We start from the raw sequence: 15,999 nt of genomic DNA on the forward strand, positions 1-15,999 counted from the left end.
TCTACAAGTAAGTGAAATGGCTAATCGCTTAGAAATTCATTCCGAAAGATAAGAAAAATAGTGGTCGACCTTTTGGTGATCGAAAACGCGGGTTCACAAACAATATAATCGTTTCATGACATTGCAAAATATAAATTGCTACAATACATTTTCGTTTTAAATTTGGAAGATTCGTCACTAATCCCGGATGAAGTTGCGTTACGATATTTGGACCAAGATTTTCAGTAGTATCTCATACTAACACATAACTTCATATTTACCTGCTGCAAATGATCACTCTATATAGTTTTAGAAGTTGTATGCAATCATGTGTGCGGACCATGAGCAATTGAGCATTAAGCATGATAGCGGTGCCTTTCGCATGGTTCAATTTTAGATACGCTGGTGCCTATATTGTTTCGACAATGGACATTGAACATATACGGACTTCATGATATCTGAATCTGATGAAAATCGTTACTCACGTACGGACCGGACCATTACGTCACCCATATACACTCGCTCCATGCCGCAAAGGGATTATAGTCATATCCGGCCTGAATTTTAGCAAGACATGAGCACTTAAGCCAGTAGCTTTCGCCCGTTTTATTAACGATGGGTACTTACAAGAGATACAGCGTAGGCATGTATTTTGTACGCAATTGGGACAGTATGTAAAATAGAACTGTCACGTCACCCATGGAAGTGCGTAATAGCCCCGGTTCTGACCATCTTCTATGTCTTGGAGTGTGGGTTCTGAACAAGTAGTCCGTGCACTCCGCGGGGGTATGAAGCGCATTAGTCTTGCGTCCGTAAATTGCGTAATGGGGATTCAATCGATATCTAAATAGGGTGTTTGTTGTGAATGAAGGGTAGTGATGAATTGGCCCGTATCACAAGTTGTATTGAAACCCATGTAGACGCTTAATACCCGGGTTTGGAAGCGGCCTGACAATGGACACGTTGTACGAGAAATGTTTATGAAGACTCAAAGTGCAAACCCTGTTTGAAAGTGAGCTTTGGGTTATGCGTTGACCGCGAAGACCCTGCTTCGGACGCACGAGAGCGAGGGAAAATGCCAAAATGTTTACGGAGAAATGCTTCTAGGATATTTGACCATGATCAAAGTTATATAAATGACAGTTCCTGAATTTGAAACAAAAATAAACATCATTATGCTTGTATCGATTGATCGCCCCTAAGACATTAAATATGAGTTAGTTGTGAAACTAAACAGAAGTCACTACGCGTGCATTCACGATTCGATACTCACCTTATAAAGCGTGCTCTACGGAAGACTGGATGTACCCGTCGATATATCGTCTTTTGTAAACTACGGTCAAATGTCAAACAGTAAAATAGCTTTGTGTGTCCTAATGGTCTTATACAATTCCGGCCAATCCAAATATTTGCTTTGCAATCAAAAGTTGCCATAACCTTCTTTATTACACTACGTCCCATACTACTGTATCCATCGAAACAGCTGCCTCATCATATAACGGTATAAATGCGGAGATTTATTGAGGTGATACTAATTTGGCAAACGAGAAGTATATGCTATCAATCGTTTACCTAAGAAGTGATGCCTTCCGCCAACAGCCCTGGTATGGATACGGAGATAAATTGTGAATCACAGAAACAAACGAAGAAGGTTCGTTTCAGGTAATATAGCCTAGGATTTGCGTCTGTGTATTGTAATATATATCCTAAAACTGATCTTGATACCGCTGTTTGTACTGTCCTTATGTAGTAACTAGCACTTTACATTTGTCCAGCATAAGTTCGTATATTGCGGCCTCTAGCAAATTCGTTCCGGACCTGTTGTTTATCAGCAAACATATACTGTCCGAAACATGGTATACTCATCGTCGAGATTGTCAGATTGCGTTGTGTAGTCTTGAGTTTTGCTTCTATTGCCCATGGCATCATTTCTTGTTAGCTTGACTGTGTATGTATAGAGTTGTATTACTATCTATTGCGTACTGTCCGGTATGGGTGCGGAATTAGGGTTGGATTTAATTGACGTGAAGACTAGAGCAGATTTTAACATCGGACTATTAGAAATGGCCACGTAGTCTAGTATAGTTCGAAGATATGCTGTGGATAAGCGAAATCAAGCCCTAACATAACATCGTACATGTATACCTTGTTAATTTGACCAATATCTGATTATGCACAGATTGCACAGTGCCGATAATGTTTGAGTCAGTTGATTTATGTTAACTTGCGGTTTCTTTATGATTTTGGCTTATTCAGTCGGTTTTGTTATCAATTAGGTTTAGGTTTATCTGGACCTATTTGGACTTTGTAGTTTGTACAGCTGAGATATTTTATGTTTACTATGCTTGGAAATATAAACGCACGATATTGTCGATATCGCGTCGCTCAGAATCTATAGATCTCCGCCTCCCGATACATATTCGACCGTGTGAAAATTATTAAAACACCGTAAGTTGATAACCACAAACACGGGTCGATATTATAAATACATACTTAAAGTCTCATTACATCATAAGCCATTTTATGATAATATATACGAAGCCAAAACAAGTTAACAAAGTTGACATATCATATCACGATACATTCATCTATTTTTAAAAGGCATTTTATCGCTATTGTTAGGGAGCATATCCTGTTACCTCAATATTCCGAAGCTTGTTGCACCGTGTATTGTATGGATGATGAATGACATTACGAAATATATAAATATTCGCTTATACTTTGGGTTGCCTATCGTATTACAGTAAGGCCATCGAGGGCTTCGACTTTAAAGACTTTCGAGAAACAGCTTCTCAGTGACTCAGTAGGTTTTAAGCTGCCAGTGCGACCCTGAATTGAAATTATATTATCAAGCTGTCTAATTAAGACTTCAAAAAGATTCAATCAGTGCGATTGTGTGGTTGAGGTCAAGCTATCAGTATGATCACGTACGAAAACGGTAGACGAGTGTCTTGCTTTAGTGTGGCGAGCGAAGAGACGGGGAAGACCATGACAAGTGCTGTGCTGGAAAGTAGGGCTTCTCCTGTCCAAATGACTAGACGGAAGGGTCCTACGCCTTTGGAGAGGATGGTGGAGATACAATCAGAGGCTGAACACTTGCTGAGAAGCGTGATTGTTAATGAGAGAGCTGGGCGTTGGGAAAAGGTAGATATTGTGTGCACTTGTTTACCCTTACTGTAGCTTATACCGCGAATGATTGGTGTCTTATGTGCGTTTGACAAATTCTCACCAAAAGTGGTCAAAATAATCAGCTTTTCCGCTCAAATAGAATATGAAGTAACGCAGAAAATTACTACTCAATCACAAGTAGAAGTAACTATTTCCAAGAGATGTCTAATTTACTTCGCGTTGAGTTAGGAAAGGAAATGTCTTGGAGAGTACTCATTTATGCAGCTTCAAAAGTCGATTTGGTAGAGGAGTCGCATACTTATAGCGGTTAATCGGCGGTGGCTTCTTTCGATATTGCAAGATGTATCTAAGTGACTAATGACGAGGGCGAGTTTTTTATTGGGGTAGCATAAAAAGTCAAAATTTTGTCATAATTGTAGTGTTATGTCAAAAGATTGTCAAAATTGTTTACAAAGTCAAAAAAATTTTGCCACCTGCATTTCGTTTGTATCGGAGACGTTTGCGCTGTCAGTGGACTTGTCATCTCAGATTTTACAGCTTGTAGCCTACATTATAGGCCTACCGTTGTAGACGGCCCATAGTTTGCTCACTGTGAATCATAAACGGTCAAATGAAACAAATAGGTTGACACAGTGGTGTTATGCTCAACGTATCGAAATATCCTAACTGAAGCGAGACTGCGTGGGCATTGCTGATGCCGAGCCAACATTGCCAGAATGAAGCAACAAGGTCTGTCACCAGCAGTGTACGCACAACTTCAGAGTGCCAGACAACTGCTCCTAAACGTTCTTTCTCTATTCTTGACAAGCTAATTACTAAGGACAGACACTTTATACCCGAAAATGTCGGAAAGTATCTTTCGTTGTAATTGTAATACAACAAATTCTAATTATATCTACTGGAATTCTTTATAGGCTCAGATTTCGTTAAAATAGAGTTTTATCATGTAACAATTTGTCAGTATTAAGTCAAAAAGTTTTTTCGAGCTAAACTTCTTCGTAAGGACAGACAGTTCCAACCAGAAATGAAGTACAATTCAAACATTGTGTGCGAAAACGCCTAATTTACATACATGAGGGCAAAATATTCTCAAAATTAAGTATTTTAACGTCAAAAAATGTCAAAATTTTCATTTTTCAGGTCAAGATCTTTCGTTATTTCGGTAAAAAAGGTAAAAAATATCGCCCTTCATGACAGTAAAAATAGATAGAATCTGATAAAATATTTTCCGCTAGCGTGCTACAGGCAGTTAAAGCAGTTCTTATGACAATTTTCACTCGTGAAAACTCAGCCCAAAACTATTTTTTACATTTCAAAATCCAAAATGGAAAAATGAAGTAGTTCAGCTCAAAAAGTGTTCAAGTTGAAGTGGAAGTAATCTGAAAACATATTTCGTACGATATATGAAGGATTTATATGGAACAAGAGTCATAATTATGATTATACATTTGAATAGAATAATCATAATGTTATAATCCGGAATACTTTCGGCTGACACTCGCCGGGGCTGATCGTCAGCAACTAATTGTGATTATGTATTTTAAAGAATAAGCAATGCGATTACTTTCAACAAGTAGGTTGTGGCAATGTACAACGCCCTTCTGAAACTGATATCCAGACGGAACATGCCGCAAGGATTTTCGCTTACCGATTCCTACGTTCTGCTGATCTACGAATCGTATTATCATCTGGGCCTGGCCTTACAAAATTTACAAAGGCACAGGGAAGCTGTGGCAGCATATACTCAAGCGATTAAAGCGGTCAACATTCATAAGGTAAATATAAATAAAGTATAGGCTAGTAAACAACCCCAGGAAAAGTTACTCATCAAATGCGTATTCATTTTATAGTCCGCCATTACACTGATGCACCATCCCATCCACTCCCGGGGTTTGACAATTAGAAAATTTCCCGGTTTTCGAAATTAGATTAGGATTAGGGTTAGAATTATACTGAATTCGCAAACACTTGGGAATTGAATCTCAAATTTGTACGTTTTACAACGAAAATCAAGCTCGGTTCATATCAAAACAGAGTTCATTTCCATAAGCACGAGAATCTCACATGCCTGTATACCGCGCTTGGATCGTTTCGCACTTAACAGTTCTGTTGCATTCTCAGGAAGCACAGAAAATATATTAGAATTAGAATTAGAGCATAGGAACATTTCACAGACTAAATTAGAATTAGATAACTGGCAGTTCGCTTTTTGTAGTATTTGTTTTGAATTCTGGATTTTGTTCAACATCCTAGTTTTTGCGAATTCAATAATCTAATACCTAATACGGAAAAGCTGAAAACTTTCTAGTTTCTAGCGTCTTTCATTTCATCATCGCGTTTTCAGAATGGCTGTTTGGCGGGGTGCAATTCGAACACCTGCTTTCAAACGCCGGTACTGGCCAAACGCGCGTTCTCGCATGCTAAGATGGGAGACATGACCAGAGCATTTGTGGACATCGAGAAAGCCGTCGTGCTCGACACTAGGAACTCGGACCTTTATTGCATAAGGTAGGTATTATGCAGATCATGGACCGGAGCCGGATTGGATATCCGGCCGGATTTTTACAATTTTGACCGGACCGGATCGGAGCCGGATCACTACTTTTTTGATCCGGTCAGAATCTTTATGGATAAGCATAACTTTTATAACTATATAACTACCAACCAACCACACGTAAATAACCACCAAGCCAGTGTGAACATAAACGAGGCATATTTATCAATTCACGGAACCTCCGTACCGAGTAGAGCCGGGTTTCTGGTCGGACTTTTTCATTTTTGGCCGGAACCGGATTGGAGCCGGATCAGTACTTTTCCTGATGCGGCCGGAGCCGGATCGGAGCCGGACCAGAGAATTGCACATCGGATCGGAGCCGGACCAGAGAATTTGTCGATCCGCTCCGCACTAGTAGGTATGGGTTTTATCTTAAATCTGTACTGTAGGGTTATGCTCTGATGCGTTTGACCTGTACAAGTATATCATTTCCATGCCCATGATTAGGGTTGCATTTAAAACAAACATTATTTTAAAACACTTTTGTTTAAAACATGTTTTAACAGTGTTTTAAACAAACGCCTTTTAAATAAAAACAAAATTGTGTTTTTTTTTAATTGTAAAATTATGCTATAATTGTGTAAATACTTCCCAAAAACATGTTTTATGAGCCTACGGACAATTACCACCGGATATAGCCGACGTATATCGATATGCGATGGTTGGAACCCTCAAAATATAGTTTGTTCAACAGCAATAGTACAAATATTTCGTCAAAGGAGCTATATTTAACTTATATTTTCAATGGTCAATGTCAATCCATTATGACGTCACAATTGAACATTCGTAACTTCCTGGCTTAAAAAATAAAAACAAAAAAAACGCATGTTTCAAACAAGGGCCTTGTTTTAAACATGTGTGTTTTGAATGCAACCCTACCCATGATAGGCCTACAGGTCGGGTTGCATTTAAAACAAAAATCAAATTTAAAACAAACATGCTTAAAACATGACACTTGTTTAAGTCATGTTTTTTTATTATTGTTTATTAGCCACGACCTCACGAAACTTTAGATGTGACGTCACAGCGGAATGACATTAAAATTGAAAATATAGGGTTAATATATGGCTGCCATGTCAAAAATGGTTTCCGACCCCTGTCTTAAACGACCAAAAATAAATTTGATCGGGACTGCATTGTAATGCGTTTTTTTACGGTCGGTGGACATCATAATCAAAACATCCTTTTCGTACCAATGATCTATACTTGATATAACTGTTGTACCGACGACTATTTCGACGGTTCCAACCATTCCATATCGTATACGTCGACAATATCGGGTGCATATCGTCCGTAGGCTCATACTACATGTTTTTCGAAAATATTCACACAACTGTGGCATAATTATACGTTTAAAAAATAAACAATTTTGTTCTTTTTAGAATAGCATTAAAACATATTTTGAACAAAGTGTTTCAAAACACCATTCGTTTTAAATGCAATCCTACCTATATCATGATAGAGGCTAGCAGGATTGCAAAATTAGGCTTGGAATTTTACATATCCCAAGCTAGAATGAGTGAGAACCAACCCTGTAGCTGAAATAAGCTATCCAATTCTAAACTAAATATGCTGAGGATAATGGGTTGTAGTGTTATAACACGGACAATAGCCGTCTGTTTTATGTACCATCCTAAGGTTAATCTGTTGAACTGCTCGGTATAGACTTATTATCCAGCCTGCGAATGTATATTGTTTGTTTTACGCAGGGCTCTATTATGGAACACGACAAAAGATTCAGACAAGGCAGTCGACGATCTGAACAGGGCATTGAGATACAATCCTTGTCACGTGTGCGCGTTGCTATTGCGTGGATCGATAGATCAACCATTTCGGGTAAGCTAAGGAATGTGATATTACGACGTATGGAAATTTGGTAGAATCAATAACATATATATATCTTACGATTTGAAATAAACCCGAATATATTTGGCTGACACTCGACAGGGGCAATCTTCATCAATAGTACGAATTCTCTAATGGTTGCTGACGATTACCCTTGACAGTGTCAGCCGAAAATATTCGGGTTCATTTCAATATGAATATGCTATTCAATTGTATGTTGAAGTTCTGTACCTCCAAGGAGCTCTAGTAGAGAATTGGCAATAACATTGTATCAACAGTCATAATTAGAGCCCGACCGATTATCGGCTCGCCGATAATATCGAGTCGATATCACGCTTGGAGAGAAATATCGGTATCGGCCATTGAAGGTAAAAAAATATCGGTCATTTTCGTGACGTCACAACATGGTGGCAGGGAGACGGAGAAGTCGATAGAAGACGTGAGGACAGTAAATTATAAAAATGAATGGCCAAGCTGCATATAGTGCATACTGCATACAGGGCAGTAGGCATGCCTATCTGAAAAATATTGTAGATAACTGATCACCGTTATGCCCCACTGACTTCGTGGGAATCCCCCTGCAATAATCGATCACCAAAGACAGAGATCAGCTGGATGGATAGTTGTCTCAATTGTCTGCAGAAGATTTCAATCAGTAAGAGAAATGACAACTTCAATCATGCTGGACTGACCCTCGTGATGACAGGGAAAAGCGTCGCGCCGAAACATTTCTCTGAAGATAGTGCTATTGGTTCGGTACCAACAGAGCTAATCATACTGTGTATGAAGTCGCCTGATTGAGGCCGGCGGGGCCACCATGATAGGAAATATGCGAGCATAGAGGGCAAGAAAATCAAGCAAAGGTGGAGTGAAGCCAATAATAGATACGAAAATTTTTGATTCCATGATGACATTGGCCAATTCTGACAAAAGAGAGTAAAATATTGATCAATTGATTGTTGAAATGCTGGTCATGGTCAAGGCCCAAGGATGATGGGTGGAGCAGTTGCAGACATGGACAATTTGAGTTGTTTTCAACATTCTCTTCAGCTATTTGTTAATGATGTGCTGAAGGCTCCAGGTGCACTGCCAGAAGAATATCAATATTCCGTGAAACCATTGAATTGAAGGAAAGATCCCCTGCAAGGGAGCGGTGGAACCGAAATGAAGAAAGATTTCCAATTCTTGTTGTGCCACTAGCTATGGTACCAAGTGAAAGACTACTCACTGTGTTTAGTACTATATACATCATTTATGAAAGACCACCACAGAAGTTCACTCCTTGGAGAAAGAGCCGAGAAATTGTGCTTCGTGAACTGTAATCTGCAACTGCTGGATTGGTGCTTTTGATAAATTTTTATAGCCCCTAGATCATTTATTTCACGTTCAAACATATCAATGGCTGTAAAATTGTTGAAATAAATGCTCTGAGGTGTTAAATATGGGCCTTGAGCTAGATTCCATATATTTTGAATATCGGCTGAATATATCGAGGTTATCGGTGGAGGTACTGGATATCGGCCTTATCGGTATCGGCTCAGAAATCCAATATCGGTCGGGCTCTAGTCATAATATCGTACTGTTATTGCTGACGATTGCCCCTGACAATGTCAGCCGAAAAAAACGCGTTTATTTCAATGTGAATATACTATGCAGTTGTATTTTCGAATGCCATACATTTTCTTTCAAATTAGATTAGGATTAAAATTATAGCTAAACCAATTTAGATTAGAACTCGAATTAAAGCCACACATTTTTTACCTAATTAGGATGGAATGAGAATTCTATCTTCAGTTTTTTTCTAATTAGATTAGAATTACTGAATTTGTGAAACTTGTAAATTGAATCAGTACAGTTCGTATTAAATCAGTTTTGTAGTATTTTCAGAAAGAAAGAACAACAGAAATTAATTCAAAATTAGAGCATAGAAAAATTTTACAAAATAGATTAAAATTCAAGTTTGAGAGTAAAAACATTTCAAATATTAGATTGGAATTACTGACATTTCACTTTAACTTGTATTAAATAGACAACCAGATCAAATTATCCAATTCTGGGTTTGACGAAAATTTCTGGCTGTCGAAACGAAACCGCGATCTTTCTTCCTGCTTTGCAGATTTCGTTCAACTTTTTGGAAGGCCTCAGCTTAAAAAACAATCAGAAAACGATGAAGAAAGATCACATCAAAGCCCAACAGATCAACCCGCAGGCGACGCAGTTTTTAGACGTGACCGACATTCACGCTGCTAAACTGATTAAACTCTGGAACAGGTGGGTTGGGGTTAGCACCAGGGTCGTGTATACCCTTAATCCTTAATCCGACTTGAGCAATGTGACTAGCAGCTGGATTACACACAGGATGTTTAAATACAGTCGAATCTGCTTAATTCAAACACCGGATAACCCGGATAACCGCTTTATTCGTCCAAGATCTTCGGGAACGAACAAAAGTACAAACTGCACGTAAAAAAACTCCGGTTAATTCGGACAAAGACATCATCGTAGACACAATAAACAATGCTTCGTTCACCTCAACACAAGATAAGTGAATATGGTTAAACAATGGGCGATACATGCAGTAACAATCGACGATGTAGTCATACAAGGTCGTTTTTAATTGGGTACAATTGCGTGCATCTTGTAGAACAGATTGACACAAAAAAGTATAGCAGAAAAAGTGAAATTGTTCACCAAAATAAACGAAGAACAATGCAAAGACGCTCCCTTGACAGTTCGGCAGTTAGTTACGTTGGTGGGGATATTAAATACTACATCTGAACCCTATGCGTGCGTAACACAGTAATACAATATTTGTTGAATGGTTTGGTATCAAAGATACTGTATAAATACAGCTAACTTGAAGTTATAACTAATGTACGTTTGATGCGATTTAGCTCGCCTATACCGCCACTTTCCACTTCATTTTCATAGCTTGTCCTTTTTATGTTATCACGTGTTACTTTTCATTCAGTGTGCATGCCTCTTCTTTACATCGCCTAGGCCTAGGTGAGTGTATGATTTCGAAGACTACTCCAAGTCGTTTCGTCACTTTCCTATCTTTCAATATATAATTATCAATCGGATCACAAAATATGACGTCACCGGTATGAAATTTCGATTAATCGAAGCGACGAGATGGATGATGCTCAATGTGCTAGTACATGAAGCTCAGTACCTCCACGGAACTTTTCAAAATTAGTCTTCATGCGACTAAAACTTCACTCATCAGTCGTAATTGTAACGCCACAACAGTACGTATATCTATACTCGTATCCACAAGCTAAGGTTAGCGTCTCGTGCTATAGGAACAACTTTATAGCAACTATTATGGGGTATGGGCTATGCATATAAGGAGAATGTCCGAGAGCAGTCTGTTACACATTGTATTGTACATACTTGACTATCAAGAGATACTGCATCTGATTACAAGATGTTTTTAAAGGTTCTTGTGGTCGCTCAACGTCCCGCGAAACATCGTACACCCGGAATTGATGGAGTGTTTCAACTCGGCAAGAATTCAGCAATCCACAGCCCATAGCAATAAGAGGACTCGTGAGTATATACTTGCTTGCCTAGATTCTCTCCTATATCCCCGATCAGTTCGGAAATTATGGACAAAGATATAGTCTCAGGTAATGATATGCTCCAGTATAGAAGCAGTGCAGCGAAATGATGCTCAGTTCCGATGACAAACATTATGCCTATCTGCCGAGGCACGATAAAACTACCATAAATGGTGTGTGCTGGATATGAAATATTCATGCCAGTGAAGTTAAAAATCATACAGTAGCCCACTAGAGTTTAATAAATTACAAAATGCACTGACAAACCTAAAAAGTATGCCAGAGACAATTATAATTTAGATTAAATAATTAGGAGATAATTTAATTGTGAAAGTATTTTCCGTCATCCTGATATATAGGCGCATATAGGAGATTTTTGGGCGATTGTGACAATTGCAGTCATTTGATAGTTCCAGTTCTAGTTGATAATATTTGGGAAAAAACTGTTGCAGAATACTGTTCAATTGAGCCTCAAAAACTGTTTCGGTACCGGGACAAGTGATTTAAAACATATCTTAAATCAGTCGCGCAAAGACTTATTTTTCTTCACTTCAGTTATCAAATATAGAATTGTTATCGGCGAAGTTCTATTGCCACCGTCAGCGTGTGACAGGAGTTCCAGTTGATCATGATCAGTCTCTTTCAATTGACAAAACTTAACAGTATTATTTACACTGCAGGGATTTATATGATGGTGTTGATTTAACAAGTCTGTACACAATTGCAGGGATCATTCGACCGAAATCCACCCCAACTATCCAAATCAACGGCGCATCGCAAGAGGAGCCAGTGATCCCATTTCACGACACTGACGACTTAGACAAGAAACCATTTCGATGCGGCACACCCACAGTGCACAGAGACTCGCTTTACACCAAAAGGGCCAAGTCTTACGGGGACGCGGTTCGGACTTACAAGATTGTATTACAAGGTAACATACATAGGTACAGGACGTCGTATATTATTGCCCTTGGTGTTTGCGAGGCATATAAACCGACTCATGATATTCATACACACGATCTGTGCATATGCATACTATGAGTGCATGATGTGCATATGCCACTGGACAAGGAAGGTGCAGACATAGCCTTGTAAGGCTTTAGAAGTCCAAGTACCCAGCGCTGTTACTCGTGTAGAACCAAAAGTGGACGTAACCTCATAAATTTCTACTCGAATACATGTAGAAGTAGTGATTCGCCAAACACGTCAAAACTAGTTCAAATGAAAGTAAAAAATGAAGGTTTGAATAGAACACAAGTAAGTAGTTTAAAAAAGCAGCTTCTGGGGAGACGTGGCGTAGATTTAGCAGTTATTCGAACGTAGTTATTTTTTTAACTCGCAGACTTCATCTTCATGACAGAAACCAAAAATATGTTCAAACTCTCAAACATATATTCAGTATCCCAGAACACAGGACAATTTAGCCCAGTCCCCATGCCAATTTCACTCAAAAAGGTGATGAATACCTATCCCAAAAATTGTTTGTACTTTAGAAAATTGGGTATATTTTCCTTGACACTGATCCAGGTAGAAGTGAAAGTGGCGTATGACAATATACCCGTTTGAGTAAGTCTAGTGCTCTGAATACTCCAAGGTAGTTCGTTTCGGACCATCTCTGATATACGGGAATGTTGCGTGAGATTGACTTGATCTTTACAGCATCGAAAACGCAAGAAATGTCGCCAACGATATCAAGGCCGCCAACAGCAATGTCTACTGCCTCCGACAGATCCACGCCTGGAAATTATGCACCCGCCAGACAGTTTGGACAAAGGTTTGGGCTTCTACACTGATTCGTATTTTGGTCAAATAAGGGGAAGCAAGGGAGAAACCTTGACTTCCTACATTCAACGATGTGCAATTGACCATCCTATCGTAATTGCCTTTGAAAACTGAATGACGATAAGCTTGTAATCTGACTGTATTCACTGCTATCACCAGCCGTTGAAGATCTAGTTATGTGTCCTTGGTCACATGTGTGTTTGTCATGTGAACTTCAAAATTTTTCTGTGTCAAATTTTACTGGCTATTTTACCGGCTATCCGACAGTCGACGAGCATATCCACATTCGAGTCCAAATACAAGAAATTTCTACTAAATGAATACTAGTCGGTCCTCAAGATTACCGGACCACGACCTGACCTCGCCTTCCGTGACATGCCACCTCATTTTTGTCGCTTGCTTTTCTATATTATCTTCTTTTACTTTTCATGCAGTGTGCATGCCTCCTCTTCACATCGCCTATGGCCAAGGCCAATGTGGATGGGTGTCTGATTTAAAAGACCACTCCAAATCGTTTCGACACCTTACTATCTTTTCATTGTATCACAATTATTGGGATGTACTGAACCGATAAAAATTGCTTATAAACCGAACAACAAATCATTTGATAAAATTGTTAGGTTGGTTAAAAACGCTGCATATCAAATTTGACTTAATTCCAACCTGAAGAATCTAAGCTATTGTTGAAAATTATGAATCTATTGAAAAATGAAACGTCTCAAATTTACTGGTTAGGTCATGAAATTCTCAAGATGTCTGCAAAAACGGCGCCTAAAAAATCTGGTTCAATTCCAACAAGCAGAAGCGAAGTTATTTTCGTATAAAATTTTGGATTTAAAACACTGTTGGTGGGCCCCAAAACTCATAATTCAATAATTTCCCGAAACCCGAAATTTTGTACTGTAATATCTTCGCTTCTACGGGTTGTAATTGATACTAATCTCTTGTGAATCTTTGTGTGAGACAACTTGACAATTTTATGGCGTGGCCAGTGAAATTTCAAAAACGAATTCATTTTCTTTATTATATAAATTAATAATTTATTACTCTATTAGCTTCACTTTTACAGGTTCGAATTAAGCCAGATTTGGTTTGCAGCGTTTTCTTTTATCCAACCTAACAATTTTACCGAATAGCCAGTATATTTTGAAGAAAAAAGCTATTTTTAAGCAACCCTATTCCGCAGTCCAGTCTGGGAACATCATGAAAGCAAGTATCTCGATCTTTATGTGATATTGCATCCACTTTGCTCCCGCAGAACACCCTCCGCGGTCTCGTCGAAAAGACTGAGCGTATCATTCTCAAAACCACTGCTAACAATACCAACCCGCAGAGCTGGAACCGTATCAGCCCCGCCCACGCTAGTACAACCAGCATCGCGAAGATCATCGTTGACAGTTCCTACCCCCAAGCCAAGGCCCCCGTCCGCTATGACATTGCAGCAGCGAAATTTCGCAAGGGCCGCGTCTATGAAAAGCGCGCGAGATGTTGTGAGTCAGAGGAGACGTTCGGCGTCTGAATACGCGCGGAAAGTTCACGGAATGAGGGTATGAACCATACTTGGTCACCTGAATAATTCTACTTGGACTAATTAGAGCGAAATGCCGATATTCTAATTCTAATCTAATTTCTAAAATGTTTGCCCCAATTCTAATTCAAATCTAATTTGTGCTATGCTCTAATTCTAATTTTATTCCCATTTTTGGCTTTCCTGAGTATGCTACAGGATAGCTGTATAGTGCTAAACGGGCCAAGCTCGCTGTACGTACATTCGCTATCTTCGTGCTTATGAAAATGAGCTCTGCAATTTGATATGAACTGAACAAGTTTTTACGAATTCAGTCATTCTAATTCTAATCTAATTTCGAAAAAGCTGTGTAACTCTACCTCTTTTTCTAATTTGGAAAAAAGATGTGTCGCTTTAATTCTAATTCTAGAGTAATTCGAAAGAGCTGTAGCTAAAATTATAATGCTAATCTAATTAGGAAATGCTGAAAATTCTCTTGTTGTTCAACTTGGTATGGATATGGCAAAGTATCTGTTTAATTTTGTATAAAAGTTTGTCATATTATAGGTTGCGTCCAGTACTACATTCATTGTAGTATAATCTATCAACTCGAAGACTTTTTGTGCGACCCCCGCACCGATAATACTTGATAAGGGACACAGGAAAAGTTTTTGAGTCAATACATCATTCTACCTAATGAATGCAGTCCTGATAGCAATATTCAAAGTTTATATACCGCCAGTCACATATTCGCATTTTGCAGGTATTCGAACCGATCAACGTTACAGACGCACCGAGAATGTACTACAAGCCTTGGTCAGGCGACAAGCTGCCGGTAGGAAAGATCTCGCGCGTAATGGAGTGAAGACAGAATCAACTGTGCAATTATACTGACCGCTAGCTGCCGCTGATAACACGGAATTGTTTTCATAGTTTCATTCCTTCTACAACAGTGCTTCTTAACCTTTACTAATCTGGAGAACTGGTTTGTGTCTTAATCTCCGACGAACCAATGAGATTGACTCGGCGAACCCCTGAGGTTTGTTTGAATCCCGGTTGAAACCCACCGGTCTAAATTCTGAACACTGTGTTATTGCCTTCTTTCTTGGAGATTATATTTTAATATATTGGCAGCTATCTTATTGTGTACTGGAATAGTGAAAAAGGTTCTATTTAGATCTACGTTGAATAGTGTTTTGAAAGCCGAATTAAAATCTGATTTTTGTGGCTTGAGAAAGGTCTCTATCGATCGCATGTCAGTGTAGCCATCAAGTTGCTAACCTGAGTGAGAGACATTGAACGAATGACGTGTAGGCTATGTATCATAAGGAGATATACGTGCATAGATATACAATTATACATGCATAGTATCATCATCAAAAAATAGCTAGTAGGGGTTTCGCACATCATAGGTCAGAAGATGAGAAATTATTTAACTTGGGGACTTCAAAGATATGGGATTCATGTGACGAAATTAGATCGAAAACTCGTATCAGCCCGTCACTGGTGTCGCCGGTAACACGTACTATTGTCCAGGGCAGATTTTCTTTCTCACCGCTTATCTGCTTGAACTTGTTAGGCCTATACCCTGCACGCTTGAAGAAATGGATAATTCTAGTTGTCTAGACTAATTAGAGCAA

At 38.9% G+C, this 15,999-nt stretch overlaps 1 protein-coding gene across 2 annotated transcripts; it reads left to right on the forward strand.

Moving 5' to 3' along the window:
• The first annotated feature begins 1,284 nt into the window (after positions 1-1,284).
• LOC145454039 (uncharacterized) lies at positions 1,285-15,487 on the forward strand. Of its 2 annotated transcripts, none has more exons than XM_080332018.1 (11): positions 1,285-1,641; positions 2,940-3,123; positions 4,686-4,883; positions 5,453-5,616; positions 7,372-7,498; positions 9,624-9,778; positions 10,950-11,059; positions 11,798-12,001; positions 12,730-12,844; positions 14,111-14,399; positions 15,123-15,487. In XM_080332018.1, exons 1-11 carry the CDS (start codon positions 1,562-1,564, stop codon positions 15,222-15,224), a joined length of 1,728 nt encoding a protein of 575 aa, XP_080188144.1. In that variant the 5' UTR covers positions 1,285-1,561; the 3' UTR covers positions 15,225-15,487. The 2 variants fall into 2 exon arrangements, with proteins under 2 accessions (XP_080188144.1, XP_080188145.1); XM_080332019.1 differs by having other exon boundaries at positions 1,503-1,630.
• The last annotated feature ends 512 nt before the right edge of the window (positions 15,488-15,999 follow it).

The sequence above is a fragment of the Botryllus schlosseri genome, chromosome 13 (genome assembly GCF_051294905.1).
Source record: "Botryllus schlosseri isolate E-star chromosome 13, Bs_hap1, whole genome shotgun sequence".
NCBI lineage: Eukaryota > Metazoa > Chordata > Ascidiacea > Stolidobranchia > Styelidae > Botryllus > Botryllus schlosseri.